The 16,032-nt window shown below is 44.4% G+C and overlaps 1 protein-coding gene across 1 annotated transcript in view; it reads left to right on the top strand.

The window, feature by feature from the left end:
- Nucleotides 1-16,032, top strand: part of Myrfl (myelin regulatory factor like) — a 112,593-nt gene that overhangs the window by 41,958 nt on the left and 54,603 nt on the right. The window contains exons 9-12 of the mRNA XM_036169411.1: nucleotides 6,028-6,178; nucleotides 10,923-11,118; nucleotides 13,664-13,740; nucleotides 14,809-14,919. Coding sequence (XP_036025304.1) covers nucleotides 6,028-6,178; nucleotides 10,923-11,118; nucleotides 13,664-13,740; nucleotides 14,809-14,919 — 535 coding nt within the window. The remainder of the gene's footprint in view (nucleotides 1-6,027; nucleotides 6,179-10,922; nucleotides 11,119-13,663; nucleotides 13,741-14,808; nucleotides 14,920-16,032) is intronic.

The raw sequence follows: 16,032 nt of genomic DNA, 5'->3' as shown, positions 1-16,032 counted from the left end.
AATATATTAGTTCTATTCTCGTGTCGTTTCGGAATGCCGGACGAAGGCTGCGTAATGAAAGTCAAAGGCAGTTTATTTTGGCTCACAGTTTGAGGGTATCCTCCATCATCATGGGGAATTCATGACAACACACGCCCAAGGCTTGTGGTCATATCATATCCATGGTCAGGAAGCAGTCAACATGAATACTGGTCCTCAGCCCTTCTTCCCCTTTTTTCTTTGCTTTTTATTCAGTCATGGAACACAGCCCATAGGATCCTGCCACCACATACAGGGCAGGTTCTCCCTGTTCAGTTGGGTGTTTTGAGGAATGTTCTTATAGACACCTTCAGAGGTGTGTTTCCATGGTGATTCCGAATCCCGTCAGATCTACAGTGAAGACTCTCCATCATAGCTGATGGCCTTCTTCCAACAGTACACACTGGGCAAGACTTCCAAGGCACCATTTATAGAGCTTGAAATGTAGAACGGCTGAGTTGGTGGGAACAGATGTAGAATATTACAGAGAAAGAGGGAGAGAGAGAGGAAGGGACAGAGAGAGATAAAGTGGGAGGGAGGGAGGGAGGGAGGGAGAGAGAGAGAGAGAGAGAGAGAGAGAGAGAGAGAGAGAGAGAGAACACTACAGGTGTACTGGTTCCAGTTCCTTGACTCTTGACTCCACCTGCCTGAATTAAGAGAGGGTTCCTTTGCTTCACATATATAGTATTGTATGTATGAAGCATTTGGCCTGAACCTGCGTATGCAATGTCTGGTGCCTGTGGAGGTTAGAAGAGGGTGTTGGTTGCCCTGAAACTGGAGTTATGGATGGTTTAAAGCCACCTTGTGAGTGCTAGGAACCTAGCTCAGGTCCTCTCTCTTCAATCACTGAACCTTTCCTCCAGCCCTGGCTCTCCTGTATTGTGAACCCCAAACATGACAGGGTTTTCAGCCCTAAAGGCATGATCACAGTACAATGGCTGAACATGCCCTATAGGGTGGAGACAGACCTGTTTTAGCTCTTCAGCAGTCGGGGATTCTCCTAGCATGGCTTCCCTTAATTATCAAGCAAGTATCGTGACTTCTGCTTTGCTCACCTGAGAGTCTTTCAGAGTGAGGTCTACAGGGTATTTCAAAAGACATTAGATACAAGCCACCAACTCTCTCTAGTGGAATTTGGGTTCACTGCTGCCCTCAGTGTCTTATGTGTTCTCTAGAGATGCTCAGATAACGTGAAGGGAAGAAGGAAGTTTACATGTGTGTTTTCCTTGTAACAGCTGTGACACTAAGCACGTTATTTCAGGACTTTGAACCCCGGTGTCAACACTTGTTCCTGAGATTTAGGATCCTTGTCTCACTACCAGATGAGAGGCATTTGGTGGCACATCCTCAAACATGTTCTGTTAGCCACGGATACAACACCCAGGCATAGACCTAACAGAAATGTAAACACCCACCTACCGAAAGACAGGCGACTCAGAATGTCCATCATTCCACCACTCATATTTCAGATTGTTGTCAGTGGCTGGTTATACAATAGTGAATGATATGGCAATGAAAACAAAGATTGCCATTTGCATCAGTAAGAGTCGAACATAAACATAATGGTGGGCAAAAGATGCCAACACCGATATTACTATATTATGTTCTCTCTCCCTCTCCTCTCTATGCCTCTCTTTTCCTGCTCCATTTCTTACTTTCTGATGCTGGTGCTGGGACCTGCATCTTGTTCATGTAAGCACTCTACCACTGGGCAACATCCCCATCCCTGCTACCCCATCTCTATAAATTTCTCTGTGTTGTCAGACTGCAAGACAGTGGCGGTTATCAGAAGGGATGTGTGTGTATCTCCAAGAAGGCTAATCCTATTGCTTGAGCTGATGGTGGTTATACAGTAGACTTACATATAAAGAAGTTTAAAAAGTGTACTAATGTCAACTAAACTTCAAAGACCTCTATTTGAAAGAGGGGCTTCTCACCTCGGAGGTGACTTCAGGAGATGATGAAAAGCCAGCTCTGGGGCAGTCCTCAGGGTGCACAATGCACCAAGGGCTGGTTATTAGAAGTAATAAGGCAAAGAAAAGAAATTAAGAAAAAAAAGGAATTAATCTCAGTTGCCAGGTAGTGGTGGTGCATGCCATTAATCTCAACACTCAGGAGACAGAGGCAGGTGAATTGCTGAGTTCGAGGCCAGCCTGGTCTACAGAGTGAGTTCCAGAACAGCCAGGGCCACAGAGAGAAACCCTGTCTTAAAAAAAAAATGGATCCCAGCATCGACCTTGGGCCTATGCCTGGAATTTCGGAGTGTGCTTGGTGTCTCCAGTACCTCACCAGCCACTTAGCAACTCCCTGGGAAGCTGGGACTAACCCACCCCAGCATGGCCACTGAGACTCCTTTATATTTTAATGGGGAAAGGCAGGAAATGCCTCTACCTTTAATGGTAACTCCCATGTAGTAGGCACTGAACTTCCTCTGACATTCTCTTGCCATGAAGGCTGGAAGAGTTGGTCTTTGGGTCCACCTGGGTCCACTGACCTTATTCCCACATGTGAGTGAGTAGAAGCCAAGTTAGTTGGCCTCCAGTCAAGACACCAGATAGAGTCACTTCAGGATCGGGAGTATTCCCCAAGCTTTGCAGGAATAACAGACTCTAACGATACCACAGGCAGTTCTGTTTAAATGCTCACAGTGGCAGACACTGAGCAGACAGGGCCTCGCTGAGTCACTTCGGGAACACAGGGGGAAGCATTCGGTGGTTCCACTGAAGCTGGGAGAGCGTCACCTTTTTCCTGGATGTTTCTGCTTTAGGAGTGACAGTGTGATACAAAGCCAGGACAGGCTTGGATGAGAATTCTAACAACAGCCCCAGATCATGCTCTTTGTTAGTAGACGTTTGATGCCACCATCCCAAGAAAGTACATTTTCTGTGACGTTTGGGATGCAAAGCAACTTGAAGCCACTCTGTTTTATGGGAGGATAAGGAACTGAGAATTAGATGAGTTAAAGGAAAACATAGACCCTTTCTCTTACATCCCCCAAGCTACCGGCTGGTGGCACATTCTGTAGATGCTGATGTTCCGCCCCATGTCACTGCTGACAGCCACGCCTGATCTTACCAAGGCCCGCCATCTCATTCCTGATGTCAGGCAGGATGTCCCACAACCTGCTGGTCCCTGTCCTCTCACCAACCGGCCCTCTTTCTGCTTCTCTGTCCTTATTTATTTATTTATTTTTGATGACCCAATGATTTTTCGTTAGTGTTTAAAATACAGACATCTTACCAAGAGTTACAACGCTGAAGAAAATGTCTCACCCTCCCCTACCAACCACTAATTGCATATGAGTTTTTGTGAGCTACGTCCCACTCCAGGACAGGAGATTGATGTCCCCAGTCTTGTTCAGATAATCACAGTTGCTATGAGCTCAAGAGAGCAATGGCCATGCCATACCCAGAACGCAGGGTTCTGCAATATTCTACCCATCCTCTGGCCTGATGTTCCTTCTTTCCTCTCTTCCGTAGTGTCCCCTGAGCCTTGGAGGAGGTGATATGGATATCTCATTTACAGCTGAGCAGGCAGCAGTTATTTATTCTTGTCACTGTGACTATGTATGCATCTCCGTGGTCACATATATAAAATTTTTAATTGTATGTAGGTGTGTGTATGTGACCATGAGTGTAGGTGCCCACAGGGGCCAGAAGAGAGCGTCAGATGCCTTGGAACTGGAGTTTCAGATGGTTATACGCTGCTTGACATGAGTGCTGGGAACCTAACTTAGGTTCTCTGGAGAAGTATGCACTCTTTTAACCACTGAGCCATCTCTCCAGTCCCCTTTGAAAATAAGCTGGTGCCCCTGTTTCTTTACAGCCTTTTACACATCCCTAGTTTTGATTGGCCCTTGGCCCTACCCCCTTAAACCTTTTCACCCCAGCCTCATCTTCTGCTTTTGTATCGTGTGAGTTCTGCTACCATCCCTGAAGCTCCATTCCCCTCTCTCATAGGACCTTTTCCAGTTCCACTTCCTCTGCACCCTCCACGGTGCACACAAATACGCATGTGTAAAAATTAGAAAATAGGGTCTTCGTATGAAAGCAAGCTTGTGACATTCATCTTTCTGAATCTGGGTTAATTCTCTTTATATGGTATATTCTAGTCCCATCCATCTTCCTTTAACGTTTTCATTTTTTATTTACTACTGACTAGAACTCCGCTCTGTATATGGGCCACATTTTCATTATCCATATGCCAGTTGATGAACACCAAGGCTGATTTCACCTCCTTGCTATTGTGCTACAGAGGAGAAATAAGCATGCATGTGCAAGTCTCTCTGTGGTAGGCTATAGAGCTCTTTGGGTACATGCCTAGGGATGGTTCAGTTGATCATACTGTATTCACATTTTGGTTTTTCATGACTCTGGGCTGATTTACATGCCAGCTGTACCAGTGCATTTTCTCATCATCAGACAGTAAATAAGTGTTTCCCCTTCTCTACAAACCTCCCAGAATTTCTTGTCATCTGTTGTCTTGAGAAGAGTCTCAGAGTTGGTTTAACTCTCGTTTTCCTGATAGCTAAGGGTGCTGGCACTTTTAAAAACATCTTTTGGGGAAGACGGCTTAGCAGTTAAGAGGATCTGGCCTCACATGGTGATTCCCAACCATGTGTAACTCCAGTTCCAGGGAGTCTGATGTCCTCTTCTGTGCACAAGGAACTAACTCTCTCTCTCTCTCTCTCTCTCTCTCTCTGGCATAACACTCATCCACATAAAATAAAATAAATAAATGTTAAAAAACATATTTATTGGTCATTTGTATTTTTTCTTTTGTAAATTCTCCATTCAGTTTCTTAGCCCAATTTTTAAATTAAGTCGTTAGTTTTCTCACTTGGTTTCTTGAGTTCTGTGTATGTTCTGGGTATTAATTCTCTGTCAGATGTGTGTCTAGCAAATATTTTCTTCCATTCTGTGAGCTATCTCTCCATTCACATTGTTCCCTTTGCTATTCAGAAGCCTTTTAACCCCATGAGGTCCCATTTAACTCCATGCTGGCCTCATCCTATTGAGAAAGTCCTTATCTGTGACTGTATTTTCCCTTTAGCGATTTTAGAGTATAAGACCCTTGACCCATTTGGGGTGAGAGACTAAATTCTAGTTTGTTCCTCTACATGCAGATATCTCGTTTTTCTAGCACCAGTTTGAAGAATCTACATTTTTCTCTGTTGTGCATCTTTTAAATCACTGGGAGCCCCAGACTCTTGGTGCTACAAAGATCTGTACCAAATTAGGATGTTGACTGAAATTAGTAAAGCTGAAAACCAAAATCATTAAGTGGCCTTAAACACACACACACACACACACACACACACACACACACACACACACACACACACAAGCAAATACTCTCCCAACCCAACCACCAAAACCCAAACCAAACATAAAACCAACCAGATCTGTTGGCTCCTTTGACACAGGAGTTTAGGATTGGGCCCAGAATTCAAGTCATATCAGGACTGAGTGCCAACATTGTTATATCTCCACTGACTCAATGCTGGCTTCATCTCCAGATGGGCTTTATCTCCTCTTCCCAATGGTACTAGCTGCTCTTGAGAATGTATCTCAGAGGCTCAAACCTTGTGGGAAAGAGAAGGCATCTTGGTCATTTCATTACTCAAAGTGCTGAGATCTACTGTGCTTACATTGGATGAGGTCACTTGGACACCCTGGATGCAAGTAGTTAATGCTGTATCTTGAATAAACTCTGGGTAACTACCCTTCTGGGGTTGGGCATGGACTTCACTAGGACCAGACATACAGCAAGTGACAAGCTATATAGGAAGTAGGATCCCACAGGTGTCCAGTGACCCTTCTTGGAGCTCACTGACCCAAAAAGGCTTTTCTTATGTCTCTGGGTCCGCAGCACACCTCTTGCCTCCCAGCATTCAGTAGCTTCTACTTTACACACAACCCTCTCCCCAGCTCCATGCAGCTACCCATGAGTCTTAGGGGAACATCCTGGTAGGGATCATCTAACCCATCTGTTGGTTTGTTTTTGCAGTGACAAGTCGGACACACGGCATTGAAGTGCAGGACCATGTCAGAGAGGGAAACAATGGGATGCCCGTGGACCAGTGCTCTCCTGCTCTGAAGTGGCAGCCATACCGAAGCGTTCCTTGGCATAGCTTATTAAACAGTCATTATGAGAAACTGTAAGTGGTCTTAGCAATGCCTTGGGATGGACCGGAGATTCTGTGTCAGGTGTGGGAGCAGTGCTGAATCTTAGCGCTTAATCGATATATTTGGGCTTAGGTGCTATCCCTGAGAAAGTGTCTGTCCCTACCTCTTATAGTTTACATCTTAAATAAAAAAATCATTGGGATGAAGGCTCCTGGCTTTCAAGAACCCAGGCTTGTAGTTCCAACTCCCCACTCAATGTCGGCAGGAGAGGAACTCTTCCTAGGATAAGAGGCCCAGTTTAAAAGGAAAAGCTGGGGGGCTAGCCAGATGGCTGAGCGGGAAAGGGTGCTTGCTGTCACATTTGTTGACCAGAGTTCAATCCCTGGAACTCACAGGGTAGAAGAGAAAACTGAGTCCTACAAGTTGTCCTCTGACCTCCACATGTGCATCCAAAATAAACATTAAAAAATAAAATAGAAAGCCAAAAGGAAACACTGGGAAAAACTAGCACCTAGCTTTGCAGTAAATTTATAAATACCATAAACTACTTGGGGCGCACTAAGTTGGTTGCCAAGTGACTACTCCTAAGATCTGTGCCGGGAACCAGTGTTGTCGTGCTCAAAGGCAACATGCTCTGACCGAAGCATGACTTTTCAAGGAATAAATGTAACATGAGATGAGACACCGTAGGCAGTATACTTAAGGGTCTTTCTGGTGTTTTCTAAACTCAAATATATCAAAGCTTATCTCTGGAACCCTGATCCAGGGTAAGCTACAGGAATAAATGTTTTTTTTTTTTTTTTTCTCGAAGTCAAGCCCAAGGGTTCAGAAAGATTTGGGGGGTTGTGTTTAATAGGTAGCAGAAGGAAGCTGATTTCATTGAAATGCCACAACTGTGCCTGGGTTTCTGCGTGTGATTAGAAAACACAGGGAGGCTGCTGGGCCTTGCTTCTGTGTCAGCCTCCCTTGATTACCTTTTGGAGAGAATGTTCTGTATGAAGTACGAAACTGTCACAGGCAGGTATGTGTTTTAGTAAACCTTCCTGTCTCCATGCGTCTGAGTCAGCTTTTAAAAGGCAAGTGTTTTCTCTCTCTCACAGAAGAGACTTTTAAACCCTGTTTCCTCGTGGCTTAGTGGGGAGAAGCATCCGAGGGCAGTCCTGAGTTCCATCCCTGGGTCCCACAAGATGGCAGGAGAGAACCAAATCCTGAAAGTTGTTCTCTGACCTTCACATGGGCTGGCACTTAGAGCCTGCACTAACAGACAGACCACACACACACACACACACACACACACACACACACACACACACTCACACACATACACAGTCATACACACACAAAATCATATACATACACACTCACTCATGCACACACTCACACACAGTCACACACACAAGACACAAAGTCACATACACACACATTCATACACACACACACACTCACACATAAGACACTCAGACACAGACACACATACTCCCTCACAGACACTCACACACATACACACTCACTCACAGACACATAGACACAGACACTCACACACGAGACACTCACATACACATTCACACACCCAGACACACACACAAGACACTTATACACACACATACACACATAGTCACACAGTCATATACACACACAGACATACACACACAGACACACACAGACACACAGACACACACACACACACACACACACACACACACACTGGCCTATTTCAACAGTCTGACTGTGCTCCCCTGATCTGGAAAAAAAAGGAGACCCCAGATGGAATCGACTCGAAGGTACAGAGGCAGGTTTATTTTGAATACTTAGGCATCATTCTGAAGAAACACACACACACACAAAAGGTAACATTCACTGAGATGATTGTTCAAGTTCTCTTGATTTGACTATTCAAGTCACTGAGACAGAAAATCATTTACTTGTTTATAGGTAAATACGTTTAATTTGTTACGAAAATCTTGTTTCCCTAGATTACCTGAAAGCAGTGAGGTAGGGGATTAACATTTATTAACCTGCCTTTCCCTGAGTGTTTCAAGCGTGAACTACCAAAGAGAGTTTGCAAAGCGAGTTCAGTTGGCTTTCTGGGTCATTTCCGATGTCAAAAGAAGAGTTACCTTCTGCAGCAAGGAGACGGATTTTCAGTCAGAAACTGTCGCAGTTCAGCATAACCCTGTTTAGTTCTTGGGGGTCCTTCCATGTCTGCTTACTGCCGCTCGGCTCCAGTTGGATTCTTGTATGCGCTGTAAGCCTGCCTCTTTCAGAGTTATTGACAGTGAGGTGTGAAACACCGTAAAAGTTTTCTTTCTCACCCAGTTATTATTACCCATAAGTCAGCATAACTTCATCCATCTAGTCTTTAGTCTTGGGTTTCCCACTCACAGCCCCTTCTCCTGAGTAATTTTTATACAACCTTGGGAAGGTATGTAAGATAGGTACACAAAATATTTGAAAAACAGTTCTTTGGTTGAAACATAATTTCAATATTTTTAGAAAAACAATTTTCTACTAACAAGATGGGTGTGTGTTAATTTTTACATAAAGAATTAAATCTTGGCTCATATTTTATACTGTAAGACATGGAATACCTTCAATGTTTTTCAGAGTTTATAGATGTTTTGATTTTATTATTAATGCTGAGAACACTGATTCACAGAAATATATAGTATAACATTATGAAAGGTGTATTTAAAACTACTTCAGAGATTTGGCAATTCTATCCAAACTCTAAGCCAAAATTCATTTAATTATTTTTTTTTTAAATGAAACTCAAGTTGGCAACTCAAACAGCAGTTTTTCAAATCAAATATTCAAACACAATCTAGTCCAAAGATACTAATTTTATCCTTACCTGCTGAATAATTATGGTAAGAAAATATTAAAAAGTCTCTGTTTTCTGTAATCAAGCGTTTTCCTTTTTGTAAGAACAAAGATATTTGTACAGACAGTAGAAACACTACACCCCATAACATCCAGTTGTTTGGAATGTGAGCCGTGTTTCAGGCAGCCATCACCGGCCTTGTGTGGTGCGATGGTGTACATGCTACAACGTGCCTGTGTGTGTTCAGAACTGAGGGTGCAGCGATGTCATACAACATGACATGACATGAGCAAACGCAGCCAGAAACATGTATTCATTGCACATTTGATTTTAATTAGCTGTTGGCCACTGTGTGGCCACAAACCTGTTACTGTTACTAATTTCTTTGGCACTGAAATTTTGCCCATTCAGTTTTGTGGGCCCTGTGTGGGGTTATGACCCACAGTTTAAGAAGCGCGTTAGTAGACTGACTGTGGAAACCAGAGTCAATCTCAAGTTCCTAGACAGAAGAAGGCACCTAGTCTTCCTCAAATTCTTTGTCAATGGTTTTTCCTTTGCTGCTGGTGAGCACTGAGATTGCCAGACCTTCAATTGGTTACTTGAAGGCACTCAGTGATGCAGGAACACTGTCCATTGGCAGGTACTCAACTCGGAAAGGACGGGGACATTCCTGTCCCGAGATACCTGCTAACAGTTTCTGGTTTGGGCGTTAGGGCAAAAGTTTGAAGCTCTGTGCTTATGTGATATTAGCTGCCACTATCACAGGGACCTCAGGAGGCAGGTAGCCCCACAAGAGATCAGTGGGCACCCCTGTGCGCTCACTCTCACTACTGGCTCTGAGGAGGAACTTTTTTCCTGAGCACAAAGTCCCTTTTTAGAAGCCTTGATGAATTAAAAACCATGCTCCACATCAGCAACATGGACAGGAAAAGCTCACCAAGGAAGTTCACAGCTTCTACATTTTTGTGTCTAGTTAGTGATATTAGCATCCAATGCATCCATTTTATTAATATTTTTTAAAAGGTTGACTTTGTTAATTATATGTCTACATGGGGGTATGTACACATGAGTGCAGGTGCCTATGGAGGACAGGGGGGTTGAATTCTCTTGGAGCTGGAGGTTTAGGTGGGTGTGAGTTGCCCAGAGTGGGTGCCGGGAACCGAACTCAGGTCCGCTGGAAGAGCTGTGCACACTCCTGGCTGCTGAGCCATCTCTTCGCCCCCCCCCCCCCATTTATTAACACTTAAAATATTTGTATTAATCCCATTATACATAGAGCATTACTATTGGAAATATTAAATACAGCAAAAATTCTGACTAGCCACTCGGCGTCTATTCCTCTCTTTTCTGCAGAGGAAATCCTTGTTTTCAGTGCTGTTACCAGATTGGAAGGACCCATGGGAAAGGAGACTCTTCTAGGGGAGAACGTGTCTCCAGTCAGTACAATGACTGACTCGGGATAACGTGGTTTAGCGTTGCCCCTAGCTCTTCTGAGCAGTCTGCTTTCATCACAGAACCATCAGTGGGCTGAACATTCCTTCAGCAGAGTGGCTAAGGGGCCTGTGACAGTTAGGAGTTTCTTTTAAAGGGAGGACATTAGTTGTACCCTAGATAACTGTGAGTGATGTGATTGCTGAGGCTCCAGCCTCCCCCTTTCCCATGTGTGGTGTGCAGCCAGATTAAAAGTTTAGTAAGTATCAAGGAGAATTCCGGGGAAACAATGGTTCCATTTGGCAAAATCTGTACTGCTTCCTTATAAGATTTTAAAAAGGCCAGTGTGCTTCAAAAATGTTATTTTCATTTCTGCAGTAGAAATGCAGGAAGTGGATTGATTAAATGTAGCAAGGGGGACTTTGCCCAGTGAGCTCTCTGCACAGCGGGCTGCTTATACTCCTGATACCATCAATGAAAATGTAAACACCATGCAATTGGTTTCACGATCCCTCTCTTTTCAGGCCTGATGTGGGTTTTCAAGTGGTGACAGACAAAGGGTTCACTTTCTCGCCAGTAGATGAAGCTTTTGTTTGTCAAAAGAAGAACCACTTCCAGATAACTATCCATATCCAAGTCTGGGGAAGTCCGAAGTTTGTTAAAACCCAAACGGGCCTACAGCCAATAGAAATGTTTTACTTGAAAGCTTTTGGAATTAAGGTAGGTCTTTTATTAATTCAATTTGCTTCAAACAGCATTTCTTAAGTGTTCTGGTTACCTATTACCTCATACTCCTAACCTCAGACCTCAGTGATGTAAAAATAACAGCTGTAATTTATTCAGACCACAAAGCTGCCACCTGGTCAGGTGTGGCTGTCACAGCTCACCCCTCTCCTGCTGTCAGCCAGAGAAGAAGGCCCCTGTGCGGTTTCTGACGTGCCAGTCACATCCAGGCTTCCTGTCGCCTGGAGCCAGGAGGGAGGAAGGCATCAGCTCTTCTCTGCATGGATGTCTCAGGGAGGCGGCTTGTGCTTCCCCCAGTGTGGTGAATAAAGGTCCAAGATACAGGAAGTAGAACCTGCCGCTTCCTCAGATGTGAGCCCCAACCTCAGCACCACATGGCCTCCACATGTGGCTTTTAGTTTCCAGTGTGTAAATTGTCAAAGTCTCATCTGAGTGCGTTTGCTCTCAACCATTTTCGTGTTGATGGCTGGTGTGTGACCATAGGGAGTGGATTCAGTCTTAACCCAGTTCTCAGAGCGTCCTCCAACTTACTTCAAAAGCTGAAGAATTGTTATTTAGTCAGCGCCCCTTTAATGTAGTTTAACACAGGGAAACAGAATTCATCTAGGATAGTAATGGCAGACTCACTTTATCCATACTACATGATCCCTATCGCAGATATTAGTGACTTAAAGGTAATAGCGGTCATTTCTGGGGGTCAGTCAACTTGGTCAGTCTGAATATGATGCCTCACTTTTGGCAGTCATCAACAGCTCAACTGTGTTTCTTCTAATATGCACATAGTGTGGTTTGAGAGTGGCCAAAATATCTCCTATCCAGCCCCTGAGGAGGAGTGGCGTCCAGCACTCATAGATTTCATCCTAATGGTGAACCTCATCTTGGGTATGGTGTCCTCTAAAATGTAGCTGGATCCTGTACCTACCAACCCCCTTTGTTTCCAACTGAACTCTTAAAATGAATCAGCAGCAAAAATCTAATACAGACATACGCAGACAAGCAACAGCCGTCAAACGTGGTTTTATGAGTATGGAAATAATGTGTCCACTGCAAAAATGTTGGTCCATAATAGAAATGTGTGAAGAGATGGAATGTTCCCAGTTGAGGTCCAGCAGCCAGTGGACTAATTTCCCTCTTGTTGTAATGAATGGGATCCTGTTGACGTTTCGTTATGAAAGTCTGTGGTAGTGCAGACTTCTTGGGATCCCGTTAACAAAGCCAACACGGTTTTGTGTGCTAAGGACACATACTATTAAGGGCTTTATTATTGGAAGTTTCATTTCTGTCTTGTAGAGTCCTTAGCAAAACTTCACCAAACATGTATGTGCCTCCGTGGATGCCGGAGGATCCCAGGAGGGGATTGGATGTCAGTTGCCTCTTTGCTGTCTAGAAAGACTGTCCCAGTGTGAAGCCCACATGCAGTGTATGGGAGCATTGTGCTGGCAGTGTTTGTGGAATAGGGTGTGTAGCGGCTGTAGAAGAAACACCATCTCATGTATTACTGATGTGCCACGCCATTGCTCTATATTAGAACTTAAACTCTGCCAGAACCAACGTGTGTGTGTGTGTGTGTGTGTGTGTGTGTGTGCGCGCGCACTCATGGGTATGTGTATGTTAATAGGGAGCAATCAATGGCCTCAGACATGCTGGGTGAGCACTAACTGAACTCTATTCCCAGACTTCTTTTTCATTTCTTATTCTGAGATGGGATTTCACCAAGTCGCCCACACTGTTCTTAATTTCATTAAGACAGGTATGAATGTGATGATGTGGCCTCGGCTTCTCAAGTACCTGCCATTACAGGCTTGTACCACCAGGCCTGGTGATTTTTATTAATTTTATTCACTTTTACATTATACCTACCAACATGCATTAATCATACATATTATTGGAATTCACTGTATTTCTGTGTGTGCATCCAAGTGCATTAATCTGGTCCATTTTCAATTTTACTCACTTTTTTTCTTTTAGAAAGGAAAGGGCAGTAATAAGAGGATTGACTGCCTTGTTCACTTATCTGTAATGCTTAGAGTGGTGCCTGGTGCATAGTAGGTGCTCACTAAATCGTGAGTGAATGGATGGCTGAATGAATGAATGAATGAATGGATGGATGGATGAGTGAATGGATGTTTGAATGAATGGATAGATGGATGGATGATGAATGGATGGATGAATGGATGATGAATGGATGGATATATCCTTTGAGCTGCCTTGCTCTTGTTTAGTTTATTTTTATTTTTATTCATTTTTTGCTTCTGATAGCTCGGTCTTTAAATAGCTCACTCTGTATTCCATCATTTAATTCTGAAGGCATCTCTCTTTTGCCATCAGTGACATGCTGCTGATAGACAGTGCCCACTATCTGGTCTAACGTGTCTTTTTTAGAATTTAGGTCCCTTCCCCCCAGTCTAGCCTGGTACCCTGGCAAAGGTTCTAAGTATCTGAACATTTTCTACTAATGCACATTAATTTTTAGAAAGTTGACTGATTAAGTAATTGGTTTACTGTTTGTCTTCCCACACAGGTGGAAGCCACCAATCAAGTGGTTGCTATCGAACAGTCCCAAGCAGATAGAAGCAAAAAGACTTTTGATCCTGTTAAGTAAGAATTTCTTTTCTGAGTGTCTTGGTGAAGGTTGGGGAAGGTGGCTAGTATTATTATTTGTTTTTTTCTATTTACAACAGAACCCATAATAGATCTAAGTTAGTAATAGGACGCTAGTATTGTAAACACATGTTTATCTATAAAAATAAGGCTTTGAGATTATTGCAAAACAAAACAAAACAAAATACCTTTATGAAAAGGTCCATGTAAAAACTCACCATTCTCCTTAGAAGCTTTGATAGCTGATGAACTTGCTAACAATATTTTTACATGCGTGCATACAGTTCATTTCCCCACGGATTTTACGGTGACCTTGACAGTTGCTGGCGTGAGAGCTTGCACCTTGGTAGTATCCACAGCAGTAATGAAGTAACCAGTTAGAGTCCTCTCTCTAGCACGGCGTGAGGCGGCATCTGTTCCCTGGCTTATTTGGACAGGATGCAGCTGAGGCAGCTTAGACTGCAGTCGAGTGCATTTGAGGCAGGACGCTTCTAGACCTTGGACAGAGCCACTCATACAAACTGCTGTGGAGCCCAGGCAGGCATGCAAGCATGTGATCTGGCGCATGGGGCAGGACGGGGGCATGCAGCGCAGTGGGTGCTCCCGTGCTTGGGCAGGCTGCATGGCTTTTCTTGGAAGGATGCTGCCTCCTGTTGCTAGGCTGTGGGAGGTCACCTACTTGAAGGAGAAGCCAGAGTTCTGGAAGAACCCAAAGAGGTCGCTTGTGAGGAGTGGGGTGCTGTAGCAACAGGGTAGCAATACAGGTGAGAGCATCTCGCCTCCTGCTGTGGAGGCGACAGAAACCAGTTGGTACAGATTTGATTGCATGGTCCTTGGGTCCAAAACCTGAAGCATGGCTTCTGTTAGCAAGGAGTCCTTCTGTGACCTTCCATGGTGGACACTCCTCCCTGTGCTCTGGATCCCTATCTAAGTGACAACCCTAGAGCATTGTGCCTCTGCAGTGTGGTGAGGACACGGGACCAAACACAGATGGTCTCGGGAGACTAGATGTGATCCAGCGCTGCGTTCTTTTACGTCTCTTCACACTTCCGTGGTTTGTTTTAGAATTGACCTCCTGACTGACCAGGTTACCACAGTGACGCTGGGACGGTTACACTTCAGCGAAACCACAGTCAACAACATGAGAAAGAAGGGGAAGCCAAACCCCGACCAGAGGTACCTGGGTCACTGTGAACGAGAATCGCCAGACACATCACTTAGCCAGGAAGTGGCCCTCAGTGCCCCCCACCCCATCTGCTGAGCTACCCAACCTGCTTCATAGATCTCCTCCCTTTTCAGACTTGGTTTATTAACGTATCTCATGGACCCAGACATCATTATTAACATGTTCTCCCATCCCATCATCCCCCCCCCCCCCCCCCCGCCTGCAATTCCCATTTCTGGTTCTCTAGATGGGTGACTATGTGTTCTGCTCCTTGCTCTTAGGTTGAGGACTGACTGTACTTAGCAAGCCTGTGTGCTGGACGTGAAACTCCCCTCCCCCCATCTTTTTTTAAAGAAAGAGTAGGGAAAAAAAGCCAGGCAGATTGGCATATGCCTATAATCTCAGCACTCGGGAGGCAGAGGCAGGGGGATCTTGAGTTCAAGGCTAACCTGAACTATGTAGTAAGACCTTCTCTCCAAAAACAAAAGGAAAAGAAAAGGGAAAAAATAAAAAAGGAAAGAAGAAAAGATGAGGAAAAGTTCCTTAATAATGTACACCTGGCTCCTTGAGGCCTCTCTGGTAGAGATGGCAGCTACCTGGGCACATTTGGAAATACAAGCTCTCAAGCCTCACCAGGATCTGTTGACTCAGGTGTTGGCAAGTGGGCTCAGCCAGCTGTAGCTTCACAAACCTTCTGGGCTGATGTGGGCTCAAATGGGAGAGTCCCAGGACAGACACTGTGCTGTTGGGTGGGGCTGAGTTTGGGCGTGACACTGTTATTTGCCAGATCAGTGACCTCAGGCGTGTGACTTAACTTGTCTGAAATTAATTTCTGTCTATGGGCACACTACCCCGGATGCTACTGGCCTCATCTTTAGTTCATTTCCCAATCTATAAAACAATGTGAGAACAATACTTACTCCAGTACATTTTAGGGGATCTGAAGAAATGGCGTCACTAACTGCTTAGCCCAATTCATGCCACCTTCTGAGTCCTCCATGGGAGTCCATAACAACAATGGAAGCCATCATTATTAATATTGATTTTGTTCAAGGGGAGAATTCTTCTTGTCTAGAACCTGGAAAGACTAGAGTGCCACTGTGTTCTGAGTGCCTTGGGAGTTA

The sequence above is a fragment of the Onychomys torridus genome, chromosome 20 (assembly GCF_903995425.1).
Source record: "Onychomys torridus chromosome 20, mOncTor1.1, whole genome shotgun sequence".
Taxonomy (NCBI): Eukaryota; Metazoa; Chordata; class Mammalia; order Rodentia; family Cricetidae; genus Onychomys; species Onychomys torridus.
This window is presented reverse-complemented; position numbering and strand designations above follow the sequence as displayed.